Source organism: Anomaloglossus baeobatrachus, chromosome 3 (genome assembly GCF_048569485.1).
Source record: "Anomaloglossus baeobatrachus isolate aAnoBae1 chromosome 3, aAnoBae1.hap1, whole genome shotgun sequence".
In the NCBI taxonomy this organism is placed as follows: Eukaryota; Metazoa; Chordata; class Amphibia; order Anura; family Aromobatidae; genus Anomaloglossus; species Anomaloglossus baeobatrachus.
In genome coordinates, this window is record NC_134355.1 from 97,343,174 (window position 1) to 97,366,898 (window position 23,725).

General features: G+C 53.2%; 1 protein-coding gene across 1 annotated transcript in view; it reads right to left on the minus strand.

The window, feature by feature from the left end:
• THBD (thrombomodulin) overlaps nt 1-1,420 on the minus strand; it is a 4,672-nt gene extending 3,252 nt beyond the window's left edge. The window contains exon 1 of the mRNA XM_075339329.1: nt 1-1,420. This exon is cut by the window's left edge and continues 3,252 nt beyond it. Coding sequence (XP_075195444.1) covers nt 1-1,143 — 1,143 coding nt within the window. The 5' untranslated portion in view covers nt 1,144-1,420.
• Between the last annotated feature and the right edge of the window lie 22,305 nt (nt 1,421-23,725).

Sequence of the window (23,725 nt, forward strand, 5' to 3'; positions counted from 1 at the left end):
ATCATCACAAAAGCATTTGAAGCCTCCTGGGAAGTTCTCACATCCATGTTCACAGAGAGTTGTTGGGATAACACATTCATCAATGTCCTCACAATCTGATGCACAGTTATCTCCAGGGTCACAAGTGGCCTCAACCATCTCAAAACCTGGTTTACAACCGCAGATAAAGCCTCCAACCGTATTAGTGCAGTGGTGTTCGCAGATATTGGGGTTGGTAGCACAGTCATCAATGTCTTCACATGTGGTGCCATCAGTTGCTAGTGTGTAGCCCTCAGAACACATACAATGGAACCCTGGTGGATCCAAAACTGAGACACAGTGTTGGCTGCAAGGATTGGGGTCACAGGGTTTGGTGCAACCCCTCTGATCAGATTTAAGAGCTGATCCTGAAGGACACTTGCACTCTGCAATGTTATATTCTTCCATACAGTCATGTTCACAGCCCCCCTTCTCAATCAGACAGCTCCAGGCTCCTGGGGTCTCACTGCTCCAAGAAACAGTCCCATCACTTTTCTCTTCACAAGATAGTCTGGTAATGTCTGTCAAAGTGACTATCTCTGCCACTGTGCCAGGTGGAAAAAGAGAATCCCCAATGTGGCCCATTCCAAGGCCTGGGTGGTAATAGGTGACATTGTAGGAGGGAGGTAAGACAAGAGAGAAACAGAGTGAGGAGTAACTTATCTCACACAAGTAGCCATCAGCTTTGGAGTCACAGCTGGTCTCTTCCCAGGTCCCATCTTTGCGCACACTGACACAGGGGGCGCCACACGTCTGCTCCTCAGTCCTCCAGTTGGTGTAGTCAGTGTGACTGTCACCTGTCACCCAGGTAAAGCCCCTCAGACTCTGCTGCAGGTCTGTACACTTGGTTTTGTCCTGCTGCTCCAGCCCTATCCACACCTTGGAGTCTTCTTTGTGCGCCCTGGCCATAAACATAGCGATGGCATCAGCCTGCACCGAGTTCCTCACGGTCAGTAACTGTCCCTCCTTGACTTTGCAGGACTTCTTGGCCTTGGAGTACCGCTGACCATTCCAGAATATAGAGTAACAAGTCCGATCTAAGCAGACAAATTCCGAGGTGACTTCATCCAATGCAGCCAGATGTGCAGAGAGCAGTGCGCTCCAGAGAATGGTGACCAGCAGCATCACGGTCCCGGGAGAGCAGCCACAGCAGCACAGCTGGGAATGGCAGCCAGGAAAGTGCAAGCATCCAAGCTCGGAAGTCCTGAAGGTCCGCAGCACTCCGAGCTCTGTGTCATGTCTCTAAGTTTGTACCCAAGTTTATATTCTCCAGCCCTCCCTAAAGCCCAGGAGAAGAGAGGAAGGAAGGAAGTGCCTGGAAGGAAGGGCTGGAGCGCCTGGGACGATGATCTGCTTCTAACACTTACTGATTGCTGCACCGCCTGTATGCACTGACCTGGACACGGCTCATTTACATTACAGGGAGCTGCTTGTAAATCATAATCAGTGAAAGTGTATAATAGGAGGGGGTGGGTGGGATGGGGGGAGTCACTTACTAATCATCATCTGGGGGGAGTTCTGCTGAAACACCCACTGCTACATCTGGGAACAAAAAAAGCTTTTTGGAGAAGTTCAGCGACTTTTCCTGAAGTGCATATGACTTAGGAAATGTGTCTCATCATCTGTAGAATGAAGAATTGCAGAACTTTCCCTATCAGTGTGAAAAGAGGCAGGAGGGAGGGTATCATGGAAAGCAATGTGCCTGAGAACGTGCCCAGAATGACAAGCAGCCAACTGGGGGGACTGGGGACCAGTACAGCTAACTGGAGGGGACTGGGGACCAGTACAGCTAACTGGGGGGACTGGGGACGAGTACAGCTAATTGGGGGGACTGGGGACCAGTACAGCTAACTGGGGGGACTGGGGACCAGTACAGCTAACTGGGGGGGACTGGGGACCAGTACAGCTAACTGGGGGGACTGGGGACCAGTACAGCGAACTGGGGGGACTGGGGACCAGTACAGCTAACTGGGGGGACTGGGGACCAGTACAGCTAACTGGGGGGACTGGGGACCAGTACAGCTAACTGGGGGGACTGGGGACCAGTACAGCTAACTGGGGGGACTGGGGACCAGTACAGCGAACTGGGGGGACTGGGGACCAGTACAGCTAACTGGGGGGACTGGGGACCAGTACAGCGAACTGGGGGGACTGGGGACCAGTACAGCTAACTGGGGGGACTGGGGACCAGTACAGCTAACTGGGGGGACTGGGGACCAGTACAGCGAACTGGGGGGACTGGGGACCAGTACAGCTAACTGGGGGGACTGGGGACCAGTACAGCTAACTGGGGGGACTGGGGACCAGTACAGCTAACTGGGGGGACTGGGGACCAGTACAGCGAACTGGGGGGACTGGGGACCAGTACAGCTAACTAGGGGGACTGGGGACCAGTACAGCTAACTAGAGGGACTGGGGACCAGTACAGCTAACTGGGGGGACTGGTGACTAGTACAGCTCAGTGGTGGGGACTGGGGACCAGTACAGCTCAGTGGTGGGGACTGGGGACCAGTACAGCTCAGTGGTGGGGACTGGGGACCAGTACAGCTCAGTGGTGGGGACTGGGGACCAGTACAGCTAACTGGTGGGGACTGGGGACCAGTACAGCTAACTGGTGGGGACTGGGGACCAGTACAGCTCAGTGGTGGGGACTGGGGACCAGTACAGCTAACTGGTGGGGACTGGGGACTAGTGCAGCTAACTGGTGGGGACTGGGGACTAGTGCAGCTAACTGGTGGGGACTGGGGACTAGTGCAGCTCAGTGGTAGGGACTGGGGAACAGTGCAGCTCAGTGGTGGGGACTGGGGACCAGTGCAGCTAACTGGTGGGGACTGGGGACTAGTGCAGCTCAGTGGTAGGGACTGGGGAACAGTGCAGCTCAGTGGTGGGGACTGGGGACCAGTGCAGCTCAGTGGTGGGGACTGGGGACGAGTGCAGCTCAGTGGTGGGGACTGGGGACGAGTGCAGCTCAGTGGTGGGGACTGGGGACAGTGCAGCTCAGTGGTGGGGACTGGGGACAGTGCAGCTCAGTGGTGGGGACTGAGGACCAGTGCAGCTCAGTGGTGGGGACTGGAGACCAGTGCAGTGAACTGGTGGATGCTGGAGACTAGTGCAGCTCACTAGTGGGTGCTGAGGACCAGTGCAGTGAATTGGTGGGTGCTTCGGATTAGAGCAGTGAACTGGTGGGTGCTGGGGACCAGTGCGATGAACTAGTGGGTGCTGGGGACCAGTGTAGCTTACTGGTGGTTGTTGGGGACCAGTTCAGGGAATTGGTGGGTGCTGTGAACTATTACAGTGTACTGGTGGATGCTGGGGACCAGTGCAGTGAACTGGTCGGTGCTAGAGACTAGTGCAGTGTACTGGTGGGTGCTGGGGACTAGTGCAGTGAACTGGTGGGCGCTAGAGACTAGTGCAGTACACTGGTGGGTGCTGGGGACTAGTGCAGTGATCTGGTGGGTGCTGGGGACTAGTGCAGTGTACTGGTAGGTGCTGGGGACTAGTGCAGTGTACTGGTGGGTGCTGGGGACTAATGCAGTGTACTGGTGGGCGCTAGAGACTAGTGCCGTACACTGGTGGGTGCTGGGGACTAGTGCAGTGAACTGGTGGGCGCTAGAGACTAGTGCAGTACACTGGTGGGTGCTGGGAACTAGTGCAGTGAACTGGTGGGTGCTGGGGACTAGTGCAGTGAACTAGTGGGTGCTGGGGAATAGTGCAGTGTACTGGTGGGTGCTAGAGACTAGTGCAGTGAACTGGTGGGCGCTAGAGACTAGTGCAGTGTACTGGTGGGTGCTAGAGACTAGTGCAGTGTACTGGTGGGTGCTAGAGACTAGTGCAGTGTACTGGTGGGTGCTAGAGACTAGTGCAGTGTACTGGTGGGTGCTGGGGACTAGTGCAGTGTACTGGTGGGTGCTAGACACTAGTGCAGTGTACTGGTGGGCGCTGGACACTAGTGTAGTTCACTGGTGGGTTCTGGGGACTAGTGCAGTTTACTGGTGGGTGCTGGGGACTGGTGCAGTGAACTGATGGGTGCTGGGGACTAGTGCAGTGTAGTGAACTGGTGGGTGCTGGGGACTAGTGCAGTGTACTGGTGGGTGCTAGAGACTAGTGCAGTGTTCTGGTGGGTGCTGGGGACCAGTGCAGGGTAGTGAACTGGTGGGTGCTGGGGACTAGTGCAGTGTACTGGTGGGTGCTAGAGACTAGTGCAGTGTTCTGGTGGGTGCTGGGGACCAGTGCAGGGTAGTGAACTGGTGGGTGCTGGGGACTAGTGCAGTGTACTGGTGGGTGCTGGGGACAAGTGCAGTGAACTGGTGAGTGCTGGGGACTGGTGCAGTGTACTGGTGGGTGTTGGGGACCAGTGCAGTGAACTGGTGGAGGAGCTGGAGAGGTGACTGCCCTAATAATCTGAATGACAGACTGCATTATAGCAGAACTTAACCATTTCCCTATGGGGCCATTTTCCTTTTTTGCCCTTTTTTTTTTTTCCTTCCCTTCTTTCGAAAGCCATAAGTTGTTTTTTTTTCTGTCCACACAGATGTAACAGGGATTGTTTTTTGTGGGATGAGTTGTACTTTTGAAGGACATTATTAATTTTACCATATAATCTACTGAAAAGTTGGAAAAAAAATCAAAGTGCGGTGAACTTGTGAAAACTGCAATTTTGACATTGTTTTTTGGCATTGTTTTTGCAGCATACATTGTGAGGTTAAAATGATCAGACAATAGGATTTTCCTCATCAGAATGATTATGGCTTGAGAAAAATATTTGAGGGTTGTGTCACCATTTTCTGAAACCTGTAATATTTTTATTCTTCGGACGATACAGCCGTGTGAGGGCTTATTTTTGTGGGGCGAGAAAACATTCATATTGATACCCGCTTGGGATAGATGTGACATTTTGATACCTTGTTACAGCATTTTTTATGGTATTATAGCGACCAAAAGATATAATTGTGGCGTTTTTGTTTCTTTTTCTGTGTGCGGTATTTATGAATTAGGTATTTTATATCTTGATAGATCGGACTTTTCTGAACAGGGCAATAACCATATATGTTTATTTTATTTAGTTATTTTCTTTATTTTTAATGGAGGGATTGGGGGAGATTTGAACTTTTTTTATTTTTACATACATTTTAAAACTTTTTTTTTACTTTTCACTGTTTTATGTTAGGCCCCTTAGTGGACTTGAACCTTTGATTGTCTAATCTGTACTATTCACAGTATATACCACAAGATTGCTACATATGGTAAAAATCACAGTCTCCTTTGATGCCTGGCCACAGGCAGTTTTCAAAAGGAGCTCCAGGCAACTTATTAGCGCTTGCGATCATGTCACCAGCACGCCAATGGGCGTATACCGTGATATATCTCAATGGCACGCTGTTAATGCTGCTGTCATATTTTGACACTAACATTTAACAGGTTAGCCATCATGGACAGCACTTCGCATTGCCTTCTGTTATTAGAGGCAGAGCCTGGCTGTAACACTCAGCCATTAATTGCAGTGTATGGGGCGCGCTAACCCCATGAGCCCGCTCCATACACCCGCTACCGACTTGTGCCATACAGTATGTCAGTAAGGGGTTAATATTCTAGAATTTTCTGGATTATATGGATGCTTTAACTTAAATGGGTTCTCCAATGAAAATAAGTTAATGCATCTATCCACAGATTAGTTGAGGACTTAGGCTCCTTTCACATTGCGTTTTGCCTTACGTTCACAGGTCCCGTCAGGGCATCCGTCCGAACCGCCCCTCCCCCACCACGCAAAGCGTGTTCCGGACGCATGCGCCGGCAGGGCCATTCACTGTATATGAGCACACTACGTTAGCGTGTGCTCTATTTTGTGCCATTTTTTAATATATACGTTTTCTGCAGACGGACACCCGAACGTAGTCGACTATTGTAAAAAGCAATGTGAAAGGAGCCTTATTGTTCGGTGGATGTCCAACCGATGGGACCTGCACTTATCAATATAGAACAGGGCTCTTTTTCCCACATTTTAATGGAAACGCAGTACGTATTACATGATCGCCACTCATGTCTTTACTTATGAAACTATAGTACTGTGCTTGGCTTTTTATGGGAGTTCCATAGAGAATGAATGGAGCGTGGATTGGGCATGCACACACCACTCTAATCTAACAAAGATAAACGTGCTCTGTCAAGGATGAAAACTTCATTCTCTACATAGTGTAAGGGGCGCTTTACACACTACAATATATCTAACGATGTGTCGGCGGGGTCACGTCGTAAGTGACGCACATCCGGCATTGTAAGTTACATTGTAGCATGTAACAGCTATGTGCGATTGCGATTGAACGTTAAAACGTTCATCGCACGCATGTCGTTCAATTCCTAAAAATTGAACATCAGATTATTCATCGTACCCGGGGTAGCACACATCGCAGTGTGTGACACCCCGGGAACGATGAACAGATCTTACCTGCGTCCCGTGGCTCCCGCTGGAAATGCGAAAGGAAGGAGGTGGGCGGGATGTTTACGTCCCGCTCATCTCCGCCCCTCCGCTTCTATTGGCCGACTGCCGCGTGACGTCGATGTGACGCCGAACGTCCCTCCCACTCCAGGAAGTGGATGTTCGCCGCCCACATCGAGGTCGTATGGGCGGGTAAGTACGTGTGACAGGGGGTTATTCGTTTGTGCGACACGTTCAACAAATTGAACGTGCCGCACATACGATGGGGGCGGGTACGATCGCATACGATATCGTATGCTGAATTGTATGGTGTAAAGCAGGCTTCAGTCCCAGCAGTTGGACCCCACAGTAACTTGTTTTCACTAAGTTTAGAAAATATACCTAGATTTTTGCCTCTCAAACGATTCTGTATTCCCGAAAATAAGACCTACCCCGAGAATAAGCCCCAGCAGTATTTTTCGGCTTTCTTAGATTATGCTTAGAATACAATATAAGCCCTACTCCAAAAATAAGCCTAGTTGTTGTGGTTCATCATACTAATAGTATCCTGAATTAGAGCTTGGCAACCCTTTCAGGATATATAACTTCTATTGGTATATGTTGCCCCTTTGTATAACCCTCCGGAAGTTTATACACACATGTTTGTTAGTTAATCCAAGGAATATTCACCCCTTCCCCTGCCTACCCCTGTGCATCAGTGTTTGGACTGTGTGTTAATTGCAAATGAATATTCACTCCCTTTCCCCTTCAAAATTCCTGCACACCCCTATGTGTCGGCATCAGTGATTGGACTGTGTGTTAATTGCAAATGAATATGCACTCCCTCCCCCACCCACCCATATTCCCGCCCACCCCTCTGTGCTACATCAGTGATTCAGTAAGACTGACGTATTACTGCCCAAGGATCGCATCGCATTGCTGGGACTGGCCGGCCGCTCTCTTAATCTGAGCGTGACAGCATGTATTTCTATGCAGCCATCATTCTCAGGTCAATAGAGCCGCCGGACAGTCCCAGCAATGCGATCTGGTCCTTGGACAGTAATACGCCTGTCTGAGTAAATCACTGATACCAGCACAGAGGGGTGGGCGGAAATATAGAGAGGGAGGGTGGTGAACATTCATTACCATTAACACACATTCCAATTAATGATGCCAGTGCAGGGGGGAAGGGAAGGAATAATAATTTTTCATTATTAGACAACTCAAGTGCTGACGCCAATACAAAATATAAGACGTCCCCTGAAAATAAGCACTAACACCTCTTTTGCAGGCAAAAATAGTATAAGACCGTGTCTTATTTTCAGGAGAACATGGTATTAGTTGCACCAACCAAAGCCTGGCTGCATGATTGCAATCAGGTGTATTTTTCTGTGGTGCATCTGAAAAAAAATAAATTGAAAAGCTGGTCGGAGATTACAGAGGGAGACCTACTTAATCCACAATGGCCCACCTCTCCCCACTTCGGTTGATTGACAGGTTTCTTCCCATCTACACACATAGGAGAGACCAGTCAGTTGATTGGTGCAAGGCAGGAAGATCAGCATCGCTCTGATCAGGAGAAATGCTTCCGCTGGTATTCACAGGAAACACGTCACAGCAGTGACAGGGTCCATCAGCTGACCCCTTGCTGTCATGGCAACCAATTGGCGCCTCTTGGTTGCATCACAAGACTGCCAATGCCGGCAGGGAACAGCGCAATGCCTGCCGAAGTGCATTAGATCGCACTATCAGAATTTGACAGCGCGATCTACGGGGTTAACAGACGCGGGTGGATCTAAGATCCACCTGTGACTTTTAGCCGCACATCTCTGCTGATCAGATCAACAGAAATGTGTGAAGATGACCGCATGCGAGCCCGCAGAAACTGGAGAGAGGCGACAAAAGACGTATATATAGGTCCTAGTTCGTGAAGGAGTTAATATGTAAATAAACTGTTAAGCTCTATGGGCGGGACATAGATCTCCCTGAGAATCTGCCTCCAGTTACCAGTATGAGACATGTAATGCCTGACAGTCTGCTCTCCTGATCCACATGTTCCTACATGATCTGATAGATTCACTTTAAACTAGGAAGGTGAGGAATTGACCCAAGGTTTGTAGACGAAAAATTCATATTACAGGGCCAGGTTTGGGCTCCTCTTTTCTACGCATACCTATGTTAGGGGTTATGACTTGCGCTTATGTCGCGGACGGGTGCCGCCTCCGGTGCGGCAACCGGGGCTGCTCAAGTGACGCTCGGGTCTGGGATCGTGACCGGGGCTCGAGTGGTGACCGGACCCGGGGCTCGCGCAACCGCCCATCCACGCACACAGTGAAAGAGGTTGCCTCTGGAGGGGTGTGCTGGTCCCACACACGGGTTGGTAAGGTAGGGGCCCTTCCTCCTGCACTTGTGTCTTGCTGTGTGTTGATTAAACCCGCCTGAAATGGGAGAAATCCGCTCCCCTGCAGTTTTGTATGCAGATGGAGTCGTTGCCCGCAAACTCTGACCCGTGGGATCTCAATGGGTTCTTGGCGGACACCCTATACCCCGCGTTGGGCTGCCGGTCTGCTCTATCTGGGCTTCTCTTCTTAGGAACAAGGCCTGGTACCTTGTCTCGCTGGTCAATTAACAAGGGGCTTGAAGCTTGCCTCGTCCTAGGGTCCAGGTACCCCGCACGTGCACGGCCTCCGGACCGGATTCCCATCATCACTATGGACGGGCTACAATCCTGCCCCGGTCCACTCCAGGTCTCCCGCGACTGGATCTCCGTCACCTGTGGCCCTACAATGCCGTCTGCCACCTAGTCGGTCCTCCCGTGGTCCAAGTGCTCCAACCCTGACTACACTGCGCTTCAGTTCCTGTCACCGACTCCACTCCAACTGAAACTCCGCTTCCAACTGAAACTCTGCTTCCAACTGAAACTCTGCTTCCAACTGAAACTCTGCTTCCAACTTAAACTCCGCTTCCAACTGAACTCCGCTTCCAACTGAAACTCTGCTTCCAACTGAAACTCTGCTTCCAACTGAAACTCCGCTTCCAACTGAACTCCGCTTTAAACTGAACTCTACATTCCAACTGAACTTCACATTCCAACTGAACTCCACATTCCAACTGACTGGTTCACGCCCCTTGTCACCTCAAGACCCCTAGGTGGTCGTTCCCATCCACCTGGTCCCGCCCACTGGTGTGTCCTGGCTGTCATGGGGGGGCGACTAGGATTTGTGGCTGATGTTCCGATGTGTGGGATGTGTGGTTTTAATTCCCAAGGAGGAGGCTATTTCTGTACCCTTGGTGGGCGGTACAGTCATTTGTGACCACCTGGTTTTGCCAGGGCATCACACTCCCGTCCACGGGCTGTCTGGCACCGGAGTTTATTTTGTTCTGCATCTGCAAAAAAAAGGTAAAAAACAAGGATAACATTTCAACATTAAAACATTTCTTTCCTTTATGGGAGGCACTTATCTTAAACGTTACGAGACTGGTTGCCATCTACCCTTTTTCCCCACCACCCAAAACACCTATACCCTCCCTTGGTGCCACTGCTAGTCAGGTGTCACACCATCCTGGGCTCTGGTGGGTGTCTCTGTCAGTGTCCGGGGTCAAAGTTCCACACCCTGTATCACCCTAAAGGGTCCCATGGACCGGTACCCTTTGGCCTAGAGGGTAGTCACCGGTTTCCGTGGTGACTGGACCTCGGCCAACTCCACCACAGGCCCTACCTCCAACCGACCTCTCCAGCGGGTGCCGCCTCCTGGCGGTGAGTAACAAGAAGGTAGATGGGGGGTTATTTACAAGACCCAAGAAAGTTTTTGGGGTGGTGTCTCCAGTCCTGACACCATGGTCCATATTTAACTGTTAACCAGGGTAAACATTTTTCAAAACAGCTGTAGGAAAAGGCAGCTGGGAACCACTACCTTACTTCTTTTCATAAAGATGGCGGTGGGAGGCGAGGCATGGAGTCTCATCCACCACAACCCACTTTTTAACATCTAGGGCAAACCACCCTCACTCTCCGCAATGCCGGGTGTAGCTCACCATATCTCCTGGTTCCAGATCTTGGTCTGGGTGACCGGTTGGCAGGTGAGGGGCCACATCCCTACGGGACACAAATATCTCGTAGTCCAGTCCCGGCTCATAAATGAAACGCCATCCCTTCTGGGGGTCAAAGTACCGGACCTGTCCTCGGTATGTCGGGCCCCGGACCCGGAAGGTGACTTGTCGCAGGTGGTCCTTTTCTTTGAAGGTGCAGTCCAGCACCTCAGCCTTGCGCTTCTTGCGGGCGTCAATTTCTTGGCGCAGCTGCCGTTTCTGCCGCTCCCAATACGGGGCACGGGTTCCGTGCTCTGCCTCCTGCTCAGGAGCCAGGCCCACTCGGATGCCCTTGGCGCCGGCGACGACCGGACTCTCTCTCTGCCGTGGGCCCCATCGCTCAGTGGCCTGCTCCTCCTTTCGGCAGGTGCATGCCCGCTGTTCCACAGCCGGGACGGGTTATTTGGGAGCGGTTGGCGCTGCAGCTGGGGTAGACTGCCGGTCGGATCTCTCCTCTGGTGTGGCTGGGCTGACTGCCGGAGCCATTGTCATCTCTGTTGCGGCCGGGCGGACTGCCGGAGCCATCGTCATTTCTGTTGTGGCCGGGTGGACTGCCGGGGCCGGGGATGATGTCATCGGGGTTGCGGCCTGGCTCGGGGCCGGATGGGATGTCGTCAGGGTTGTGGCCTGGCTCGGGGCCGAGACGGGTGCCGGATTGGTGGTGCTGGTAAGGCCCGAGGTCCCCATTGCTGGGTCCCCTTTTTTAAACAAGACGGGTTCCGCTGCCGGTGCTCGGGGTAGCGGGCCGATCGGGGCGCTGGCCGCGGACACGGGTGGCGAGGGAGGCGACGTGGCGGATGGGGACAGGCCGGACCCCTCAGCCAGGACGGCCGGTTCCTGGGGAACATAGGGGCGTGGGTCACTGCTTACCCGCTCCTCCGAGGCCATCTCCATCTCGCGCACCCAGACAGCTGCAGCCAGGCCCTTCATTTTGGTGGTCCACCGCATCAGAATGAAATGCGCCTGGGTCTGGATTCTTCGGCACATCCTCTCCGTCTGATCTTCAATCCAGTCGGCGGTTCCGGGAATGGGCCTCTCCACATGCTGGTTGTCACATCCCTGAGACATCTGTGCCGCCCCCCGTGCCAGCAGCTGCCGCTGCTCGGATCCGGCCCTTCTGTGGGTGGCTCGAGGGTCTCCGGACCCAGGGGTCTCGCGGACACGCCGAATAAAAAGGGGGATGTAGATGTACGGGCTAAGCCGTATTAAGTTCGTCACGCCACCCACGGTGTGTGGTGAAGTGGGAAACCACCGCTGCTGCTGTGGGGCATCCGGGGGAGATGTAGTGGCAGCTGGATGTTAACCCCTCAGTGGGTAGGGATGGTTGCCCCGGGACCCAGTGTCTTTATGCAGGGTATAGCGATGGCAAGGGTCGGCGCGCCCGGACGTGCGGGGGGGTTGGTTGGTTACTTACGGTAAATGAATCACACGAGTCTTTTGGTAAACCAAGGTGCCGGTGGCCGGCCGCCACGGCCGGTTGCATTCAGGTCCCCCACGCGGGTTGGTGGTCGCTGTCCTTTTCCCTCTGCACTTGTTTTGTGTATGGTGGACTGCCTAGTCTGGAACTCAGGAGTCGGCTCCCGGCTGGCTGTGGCCTAAGGAGCCGTGTCCCCAGACGCTGGCCCGTGGGATCTATGGGCCCTGGCAGTGGGCTGTTGTCTTCCTTAGGGTCTTTGGGTGGGACAGGACCTATAATCCTGCCCTCAATCGGTTAATTAGCTAGGCCACTGGTTTCGGTCCTGGCTTCAGGGTCTGAGTACCCCCTCTGTGCTACGGTTTCCGGGTCAGTTCTCCGTGTCGGTACCGGCGGGCTACAACCCTGTCCCGGTCCACCTCGGATCTGCCGAGCCGTCTTCCCGTCTCCTGCTGACGGAGACCACCGTCTGCCACCTAGCCAAAGGCACCAGGGCTCCAACCCTGGCACCGTTCAATTTGAGCTTCCTCTCCTGCTGGGACTACACTTAGTCCCAGCTCCACTCCTCTCAACTTGAACTACAAACTTAACTGCTTGTTTTCCCTCCCCGGGCTGTCTAGACCCCTAGGTGGGCGTGTCCAACCGCCTGGTCCCGCCCACTGGTGTGTCTATCTTTCCCTAAGGGGGGGGTGACAGGTCGGCTGTGTGTCACCTAAGTGAGGGATGGTGTTATGCGGGGGCCTATTTGTGACTACCTGGCTTTGCCAGGGCATCACACATCCTGCCGCTTGCTTGTCCAGGAACCGGATTTGGCAAAGTCCTGGTGTCCTTGCCTTTTATCTTCTTGGTTTACATGCCGCTCCCCCTTGGTTTTCAACAGCAGTCTCGTGAGACCCACTGTCCTTTGCGACTTCCGGCTTTGGGGGTCACTAGGTTCCGCCTGCATTCTTAGGGGGCGGGGCTTCGGTTTCGCGTCCTTTTCGGGGAAGACGATGACGCTGTTGTTGTTTTGGCGGGCAAGATGGCGGCAGTTCAAGATTTTGGAGCGTTTCACGGTTTTCAAAGCAAGGCGCACGGCATCTACTGATGAGGTAAGAATCCTGTTCGTGACGCCAGTTTTTCTGTTGTCTCGGGCGGGTGCCGCCTCCACTGCGGCAATCGGGGCTGCTCAAGTGACGCTCGGGTCCGGAATCGTGACCGGGGCTCGAGTGGTGACCAGACCCGGGGCTCGCGCAACCGCCTGTCCACACACACAGTGAAAGAGGGGAGTACTTTCTGGGGAGATTGTTTGTGACGCCACCCGTGGGTTGCGGTGATGGGATGGTGGCACCGCCTCTGCCTCTCGGGGTCGGCTTTCGGGACCGATGGTGTGGGGGCAACAAGGTGGTTTCCCTTCCATGGGTAGGGGAGTCCCAGGGCCCAGGTGTAGGTTGGGAGCAGTGCTGGTGCGCCGTCGGCAGGTTTGACTGAATGACACCGGTGTACTCACACTTAGGAAGAATTCACACAGAATCCGTACTGTAAACCAAGGCCGGATGCCAGTTGCCTCTGGAGGGGTGTGCTGGTCCCACACACCGGTTCGTAAGGTAGGGCCCCTTCTTCCTGCACTTGTGACTAGCTGTGTGTTGATTAAACCCGCTTGACACTGGAGAAATCCGCTCCCCTGCAGCTTTGTACGCAGAGGGAGCCATTGCCCGCAAACTCTGACCCGTGGGATCTCAATGGGTTATTGGCGGACACCCTATCTCCCGCGTTGGGCTGCCGGTCTGCTCTATCTGGGCTTCAGTTCTCGGGAACAAGGCCTGGTACCTTGTCCCGCTGGTCAATTAACAAGGGGCTTGAAGCTTGCCTTGTCCTAGGGTCCAGATACCCCGCCTGTGCACGGCCTCTGGACTGGATTCCCATCGTCAGTACCGGCGGGCTACAACCCTGCCCCGGTCCACTCCAGGTCTCCTGCGACCGGATCTCTGTCGCCTGTGGCCCTACAATGCCGTCTGCCACCTAGTCGGTCCTTCCGTGGTCCAAGGGCTCCAACCCCGACCACACTGCGCTTCAGCTCCTGTCACCGACTCCACTCCAACTGAAACTCCACTTCCAACTGAAACTCCACTTCCAACTGAAACTCCACTTCCAACTGAAACTCCACTTCCAACTGAACTCCACTTCCAACTGACTGGTTCCCGCCCCTTGTCACCTCAAGACCCCTAGGTGGGTGTTACCATCTGCCTGGTCCCGCCCACTGGTGTGTCCTGGATGTCATGGTGGGGCGACTAGGATTTGTAGCTGATGTTCCCATGTGTGGGATGTGTGGTGTTAATTCCCAAGGAGGAGGCGATTCCTGTACCCTTGGTGGGGGGTACAGTCATCTGTGACTACCTGGTTTTGCCACTTTTTGCAACTTAAATTTTACTGAACAGGAGATCTGGATAAGAAATAGGAGTTATGATTATGTGTAGATATTATGGATTGGGATAGAGATCTGTTGGTTGTTGATAGAAGTGATTGAATTACTAAAGTCATACCTTAGAATATCTGCTCTCTGTGGGTTTTGTATAATTTTTCCTCCAAACTATGACTAAGTCAAATAGGGAGGGAGGTGTAAAGAATTATTTTTATGCCTTCATACTTGATCATATCCTGGTTTTGGCAAAAAGAAAAAAATGGTGTAAGCTCACTGCATGCAACTTCTAACGTGACTGTAGCCAAAAGCATCATCCCATTATATCATTGTTCCTACAGAGATGCCAAAAGTTTACTCCGAGTCACAAATTTCAATGTTGACTTTCAGAATGTCAAACCTGGAAGTCATTACTATATGAAGTCCGGGGTTCTCACAATCCAGGGAGTGAGAGGCAGTCAGAAAGTCTGCAGCATTCTTGGGACTTCTCCTTTATTTAAGACACATGATTTCAACCATGTGTTTATTAAGATCAACCCGTCCTGAACTGGAAGTGATTCTTCTGTTCACGTATAGAATCAGCTCAAAGTCAGCTTTTAGGCTGTAACAGGATAGGCTGTGTTCACTTGTTGCAGTCTATCATGGATATTGTCACAATTTTGGAAAACCAGGATAAAAAACTCAAGAATAATAATCTTTATATAGCGCTAACATATTCCACAGTGCTTTACATACATCATCATCACTGTCCCCATCGGGGCTCACAGTCTAAGTTCCCTATCAGTATGTCTTGGGAGGAAGCGGGTGTACTCAGAGGAAACCCACACAACTCCTTGAAGATGTTGTCCTTGGTGGGATTTGAACCCAGTACTGCAGTGCTAACCACTGAGCCACTGTGCTGACCTCTCAATACAATGTTTGAACAAAGGCTTGAAGGGGTTGTCCAGTGAGATCTGTGGAGGTCTGGAGCTCACGACAGTTTGTCAGTTTGGGGGCTGAGTGTAATGCGCCCGCCACACAGATAATGATGACATCCAATCGGTAGGTCATCAATATTATATGCCAGGACAGCTTTATACGTCACTAACATGTGAGCACTTGGTAAGTATGTGAGGTGATCAATTATTTGAGGGCACATAGATTACTATGGCCAAAGCAGCCTTAGCATCGTCTGCTGGGTCATGTGCTCCATCTAGTGGAGAATGCAGGCAGCCAAAATTGTGCAGTCCTATAACAATGCCATATTATCAATTTAAAGTACCACTTCAGGTTTTTTTTCTGTGCTGAAGTGGTGCTTTAAATCAAAGTCCCCTGTCCCTAGTCTTATACTTACCTTCCAGAGTTTTAATCTTTTTTTGGTGTTGCTCCAATCCTACGACGCCATCTTGTAATCATAAATTCTGACTGGCAGGAGGTAATTTCTGAAGCTCTCAATGCAAGTCTATGAGAGCCAGAATGAGGCCAGAATGATGCTCTCATAGACTTGTAGTAAAAGTGTGACCTCTGGCACTCTCTATGAAACACTGCAGCAGCTGGCAGGTCACAAATCGCCAGAGACTGACCAGAGAGCTGCTGGAAACAGAGGAACATGCCAGACGGTGAGTATAAGATCGGTGTCATGCACGGACTTGGGGAAGGTCCGACGGGAGGCAAAACACAGGACAAACAGGAGTTTCACCACTACAAACAAGGGGTACAATGGGTACATCGGGGACACTTTAACAATGGTGGGGCATAGCGCTAGTGAGAGGGAAGCTGGACACCTCCTCCACTTACCTGCAACAGCAACTGTACCCTGCACTCCTAGCTAGTCCCTATACAAGTTCCTCACCTGTCCCCGAGCATGAACCTGAAGCCCTGAAAGACCCTACAATAGTCTTGGCTAGTGAGCAAGCAGGTAAGGATCACTAGTCCCACCGCTGCACTAAAACAACATACCAGGGAAGGGAGACAAACAGGTGAATCAACAAAGGATGAACTCCAACTTCTTGGCTGCAGTCAAGCACTAGGACTGCAGTCTACACAACAAGAGTCAGAAAGGGTTCCAATAGCTCCGTCCACCTTCAGGTCAAGTCTCCAACTGAGGATTCAGTATAACCGGCGCCCTCTGTAGGGGGTTGTCACGCTTCCCGGTCCCCTTGTCCCGTTCTCCAGTCCCCGTGGCCCGCTTCCCGCTCCCCGGCGGCGTCCCCTGCTCACCACTCCGGTCCTGTCCTCCTCGTCCCCGCCTGCAGCCTCCACGCGTCCTGCTCCCCGCTCCCGGCACTCCTCTGCGAGGTGGGACTCCCAGCCGGGCGCTCCTGCCCCCTCCTCACCGCTTCCTGGACTGACTTCTGGCACACGGGCCTCCCGCATGCGCATTAGGGCGCGCGCGCGGTCATTGACCCTTTCTTAAAGGGCCAGCAACCAGAAACAGGATATTGCATAGAAAGGTACAGGGTATATAAGGGTTCTCTTTCCTGGTGGGCGGGGCCTGTTCTACGTGTTTAGTAAGCTAGTGTTCAGGTCCCCTATTGCTTTGCCTTGTACCTTGCCTGCATTAACCCTGTCCTGTCTCGTAGAGCCTGTCCTGCCACGCCAGCCGCTCCGAACCACGCTCATTCCCGTACCCTGACGGTGACTTCGGCGGATGTTCCACCATCTCTGCAGCTCCGCCTGTCTCCAGTCCCTGGCTCCGCTTGGTGACCCGTTCCATCGCTCAGCAAGTCCCGGATCCCGCCTGACCTTACCACCTGGCCTCGGACTCTGAGCCTCGTCACCCGGACCACCGTCCAGAACTCCATCCACCTTTCCTGCTCCCATACGGACTGTCTGGCTACCAATAGGGCTTCGCCCGCTGTGCACCCAGACCCTCTGGCGGGGTGACCTGCCTGGCTGCCTCCTCAAGGGAAACCGGTGTACGGTCCAGAGGTTCTACCACCCGGACGTTACAGCTAGAACAGGCCATGGATCCCGCCGAAGCACTAGCGGCCCTGCAGCAGGAACTCACACGACAGCGCGAGACCCAGACCCGCATGCTGAACTTCATGACTTCTGCGGATGCCCGTCTGAACGCGCTACAAGCAGCGGCCACGCCTGTGGCATCTCGGGTTCCCACTGCACAACCCACGACCGCAGCTCCCGTGGCAGCCTCCTCGGATGCTTCCAAACTCCGTTTGGCCTCACCACCCCGGTACGCCGGTGATCCCAAGACCTGCAGGGGATTCATTAATCAGTGCTCCCTCCATTTCACGCAGCTGCCGCACCTTTTTGCATCTGACCAAGCCAAGGTCGCCTTCATGATGTCCCATCTGGAAGGAGAGGCACTGGCCAGGATGAACCCCTTGTGGGAGAAGGAGGATCCGGTAACTACCAACATCCAGGAGTTCCTGCAGGCATTTCGTACCACCTTTGACGAGCCCGGACGCGCCTCCGCGTCTGCCTCATCCCTCCTCCGGCTACGTCAGGGGACTCTGACGGTGGGCCAATACGCCATTCGGTTTCGCACCTTGGCCTTGGAACTCGGGTGGAACAATGAGGCCCTAACCGCCGCCTTCTGGGAGGGACTCTCGGGTCGGATTAAAGATGAGCTGGCGGGTCGGGACGTGCCGTCCTCCTTGGATGCCCTGATTGCTCTAGCGACGCGAGTGGATCTTCGTTTCCAGGAACGATCCAAAGAGGTGTCCCGCGAGAGGCGTCCGATGCGGCACGCCTCCCCACCACTGAAGCCCATCGCTCCCCAGTCGGCGTCACCTGGCGCTTCTACCTACGAGCCCATGCAGATTGACCGCCTGAGGCAGTCTGAGCAACGCAGAGCAGAACGACTAGCAAAAGGTCTCTGCTTCTACTGCGGAGCTGGCACACACCTGCTACGCTCTTGTCCCGAGAAGCCGGGAAACTCCAAAGCCTAGGCCTGGTAGGAGAGGCCACCCTAGGTGCTGGGACACTCTCAGACTCCGTTACCTGGACTATTCAAGTCACCACAGAAGAGACCCGGTTCATGGCAGAGGCGTATCTTGATTCCGGAGCAGCAGGCAACTTCATCCAGCAGGCCACGGTGGATAAGTACCAGGTGCCTGTCCTCCCACTAGAGAAACCGTTGGTGATCGCCTCTGTAGATGGGAGACCCCTCTCTGACACCGTCTCACTGATCACCAAGCCCGTGGAAGTACGGATCGGTGCTCTGCACACCGAGAAGATCACCTTCTACGTCCTCCCGCGTATGTCTCATCAGATCCTGCTGGGACTCCCATGGTTACGGACACACGAACCGTCGGTCAGCTGGAGTACAGGTGAAATCACCCGATGGGGCTCCTCGTGCCACGAGAGATGTCTGAAAACCATCCAGCCCGTTCGACGCCCTCCGGTTCCAGAGTCTCTACCAGGACTGCCTTCTGCCTACTGGTCCTTCTCGGACGTTTTTGATAAAAAGGAGTCAGAGGTACTACCGCCTCATCGTCCCTACGACTGCGCCATCGATTTACTGCCAGGAACCACGCCTCCTAGAGGAAGAATATACCCCTTGTCCCCTGCGGAGACACGAGCTATGTCTGCCTATATTACCGAGAGCCATTCGGAGGTCCTCATCCCCTGCCGGAGCAGGGTTTTTCTTCGTCAAGAAAAAGGAAGGTGATCTGCGCCCTTGCATCGACTACCGGGGTTTAAACCAGATCACCGTAAAGAACAAATACCCTCTGCCGCTTATCCCCGAACTATTCGATCGGCTCCGAGGAGCCCGGGTCTTCACCAAGTTGGACCTTCGTGGGGCCTATAACCTGGTTCGCATTCGCTCTGGAGACGAATGGAAAACCGCCTTCAACACTCGGGATGGGCACTATGAGTATTGTGTCATGCCCTTTGGTCTGTGTAATGCTCCGGCAGTCTTCCAAGAACTGGTGAACGACTTGTTCAGAGACCTCCTCTATGTCTGTGTCGTGGTATATCTGGATGACATCCTGGTCTTCTCTCCAGACCTACAGACCCACAGAGAGAACGTGCAGCTAGTTCTCCAGAGGCTTAGAGAAAACCGTCTGTACGCCAAGTACGAGAAATGCATCTTTGAAAAGTCATCTCTTCCCTTCCTGGGTTATGTAATCTCGGACACTGGCCTGCAGATGGACCCAGAGAAAGTGTCTGCCATCATCAACTGGCCTCCTCCTTCCGGACTGAAGGCTATCCAACGCTTTCTCGGCTTTGCGAACTATTATCGGCAATTCATCCCGCATTTCTCCGCCTTGACTGCGCCTCTCTCTGCCTTGACTAAGAAAGGAGCTAATCCTAAGGACTGGCCCCCGGCGGCCGATGCCGCGTTCTGCTCCTTGAAACAGGCGTTTGCTTCCTCCCCGGTTCTCCATCGCCCTGAATTGAACCGACAGTTCACCTTGGAGGTGGATGCCTCCTCCTCAGGAGCCGGAGCAGTGTTGATGCAGAACTCCCCCTCCGGCAAGCTGGTCACTTGTGGATTTTTCTCCGAGAGCTTCTCAGCACCCGAACGCAACTACACCATCGGGGATCGGGAGCTACTGGCCGTGAAGCTTGCCTTGGAGGAATGGCGCTACCTCTTGGAGGGCGCAGTATACCCTGTAATCATATACACAGACCACAAGAATCTGGAGTACCTGCGGTCAGCCCAAAGACTGAACCCACGACAAGCCCGCTGGTCCTTGTTTTTTGCCCGATTTGATTTCCAACTCCATTTTCGGCCTGCGGACAAAAACGTGCAGGCAGACGCCTTGTCCAGGTCCTTAGTGCCCGTGGAGTTGGAGGAGGAGACGTTCCAGCCCATCATCAACCCCAGCAACATCATGCCGGTGAATCCTGTCACGGTAACTCAGATACCCCCTGGGAAAACCTATGTCCCAGATACTGACAGACAGAGAGTCCTGCACTGGGGCCATGCCTCGAAGATCGCCGGCCATGCTGGTCAGAAGAAGACTTGGAGCACGATTGTCCGTCACTACTGGTGGCCGTCCCTCCGTAAAGACGTCTCAACCTTCGTCTCGGCCTGTCCGTCCTGTGCCCGGAACAAGACACCCAAGCACCTACCATATGGACGTCTCCTGCCTCTGCCCATTCCTTCTGTTCCGTGGCAACATATCGCAATGGACTTCATTACGGACTTACCTTTATCCTCTGGACACACAGTCATATGGGTTGTGGTGGACCGTTTCTCCAAAATGGCTCACTTCATTCCCATGGCCGGGCTGCCCTCTGCCCAGGAGCTAGCTGACTCCTTCATCCAACATATATTCCGATTGCATGGCTTTCCCGCACACATTGTGTCCGACAGAGGAACTCAGTTTACCTCGCGCTTCTGGAGGGCCCTCTGCAAACATCTGGAAGTATCTCTGGACTTTTCTTCGGCCTACCATCCTCAGTCGAATGGGCAAGTGGAGCGGGTCAATCAAATCCTGACCTCCTTCCTGCGCCACTACGTTAATGCCCATCACGATGACTGGTCCACGCTTCTTCCTTGGGCTGAGTTCTCCCACAACCATCACATCAGCGAGTCCACCTCCAGCTCTCCATTCCGAGTCGTTTACGGACTTCAGCCTTCGGTTCCGTTGCCAGTATCCTCGGCTTCCGATGTCCCCGCAGCAGATGCTCTGGTCCAGGACTTCTCAGCCATATGGAGCTCTGTCAAGACCTCCCTTGAGCGGGCTTCTTTGCGGATGAAGAGACATGCAGACAAAAGGCGCTTGGATCCCCCGTGTTTCTCCCCTGGTGATCTGGTCTGGCTTGCATCCAAGTATGTCCGATTGAAGTTGCCATCGTACAAGTTGGGTCCTCGTTACATCGGGCCGTTTAAAGTCGTCAGCAAGATTAATGCTGTCTCCTACAAGCTGCAGCTCCCGGCCACGATGCGGATACCCAACTCTTTCCATGTCTCCTTGCTCAAGCCTGTTGTCCTTGGTCCCTTCTCCGCTGAAGTCGGTACTGCTCCTCCTCCCATCGCTGACGATGACATCTATGCGGTAAGGGATATCGTGGTCATGAAGACCGTACGTGGTTGGCAATACTTCCTGGTGGACTGGGCGGGTTATGGTCCTGAGGATAGGTCCTGGGAGCCCCGGGAGAATGTTGGCACTCCTCTGATTCGTGCCTTCCTGTCCCGCTTGCGGGGGGGGGGGGGGGCGTGGGGGAGGGGGTACTGTCACACTTCCCGGTCCCCTTGTCCCGTTCTCCGGTCCCCGTGGCCCGCTTCCCGCTCCCCGGCGGCGTCCCCTGCTCACCACTCCGGTCCCGTCCTCCTCGTCCCCGCCTGCAGCCTCCCGGCGCTCCTCTGCGAGGTGGGACTCCCAGCCGGGCGCTCCTGCCCCCTCCTCACCGCTTCCTGGACTGACTTCTGGCACACGGGCCTCGCGCATGCGCATTAGGGCGCGCGCGCGGTCATTGACCCTTTCTTAAAGGGCCAGCAACCAGAAACAGGATATTGCATAGAAAGGTACAGGGTATATAAGGGTTCTCTTTCCTGGTGGGCGGGGCCTGTTCTACGTGTTTAGTAAGCTAGTGTTCAGGTCCCCTATTGCTTTGCCTTGTACCTTGCCTGCATTAACCCTGTCCTGTCTCGTAGAGCCTGTCCTGCCACGCCAGCCGCTCCGAACCACGCTCATTCCCGTAACCTGACGGTGACTTCGGCGGATGTTCCACCATCTCTGCAGCTCCGCCTGTCTCCAGTCCCTGGCTCCGCTTGGTGACCCGTTCCATCGCTCAGCAAGTCCCGGATCCCGCCTGACCTTACCACCTGGCCTCGGACTCTGAGCCTCGTCACCCGGACCACCGTCCAGAACTCCATCCACCTTTCCTGCTCCCATACGGACTGTCCGGCTACCAATAGTGCTTCGGCCGCCATGCACCCAGACCCTCTGGCGGGGTGACCTGCCTGGCTGCCTCCTCAAGGGAAACCGGTGTACGGTCCAGAGGTTCCACCACCCGGACGTTACAGGGGTAGAGGGTAAATATAGGGACTGGGAGTGGTCCCAAACTGAAAGCACCTGAAAAGGTAATGAGAAGTCTGCTGGCAAGGAAAACTGACATTAACCCTAAAACTGGCAAAAGAAAGGAAATATATTTAATATTGAGAGACTTGTGTCATGATTTCACAGACCCGGCCTGATCATGTCAGGGGTTAACTCCCATGAGTTTCATTCTGGTTTCAGGAAACACTATATATGGTATCTGAACCTGCATTCCTGTGCAGGTTATAGTTTTGCTCTGCAGCCTGTGACTTGATCTGGTGAGATATCCTGGTTTATCTGACTCCTTGTTGTCGTGCCCTGACCTGTACCCTCCCCATTCGTCCATCTGTCCCAGTCCCTGACTTCCCGCTCCTGTCTGTTGTTTGCGTTTCCCTCTGCATACCTGATCTCCCGGCTTCTGACTCAGTTGTGTTTTCTGACTTGATTTTGATCCTCCCTCTGCAGTGACTTGACTTCCCGGCTAGACCCTGACTGTTTGATTACTCTATTGCCCCCTGGTGGTTCGCCTGTTAGCTGCCTGCTGGAGTTACTCTGCTGTACTTCAGCTGCCTTTCTGTTATAGTGTACAGTCATGGCCAAAAGTTTTGAGAATGACACCAAAATTATATTTTCACATGATCTGTTGCCCTCTGGTTTTTAATTGTGTTTGTCTGATGTTTACATCACATACAGAAATATAATTGCAATCATATTATGAGTACCATAAGGTTATATTGACAGTTAGAATGAGTTAATGCAGCAAGTCAATATTTGCAGTGTTGACCCTTCTTCTTCAGGACCTCTGCAATTCTCCCTGGCATGCTCTCAATCAACCTCTGGATCAAATCCTGACTGATAGCTGTCCATTCTTGCATAAGCAATGCTTGCATTTTGCCAGAATTTGTTGGTTTTTGTTTGTCCACCCGTCTCTTGATGATTGCCCACAAGTTCTCAATGGGATTACGATCTGGGGAGTTTCCAGGCCATGGTCCCAAAATCTCTATGTTTTGTTCCATGAGCCATTTAGTGATCACCTTTGCTTTATGGCAAGGTGCTCCATCATGCTGGAAAAGGCATTGTTGGGCGCCAAACTGCTCTTGGACAGTTGGGAGAAGTTGCTCTTGGAGGACATTCTGGTACCATTCTTTATTCATGGCTGTGTTTTTAGGCAAGACTGTGAGTGAGCTGATTCCCTTGGCTGAGAAGCAACCCCACACATGAATCGTTTCAGGATGCTTAACAGTTGGCATGAGACAAGACTGGTGGTAGCGCTCACCTCTTCTTCTCCTAATAAGCTGTTTTCCAGATGTCCCAAACAATCGAAAAGGGGATTCATCTGAGAAAATTACTTTACCCCAGTCCTCAGCAGTCCACTCCCTGTACCTTTTGCAGAATATCAGTCGGTCCCTGATGTTTTTCTGGAGAGAAGTGGCTTCTTTGCTGCCCTGCTTGAAACC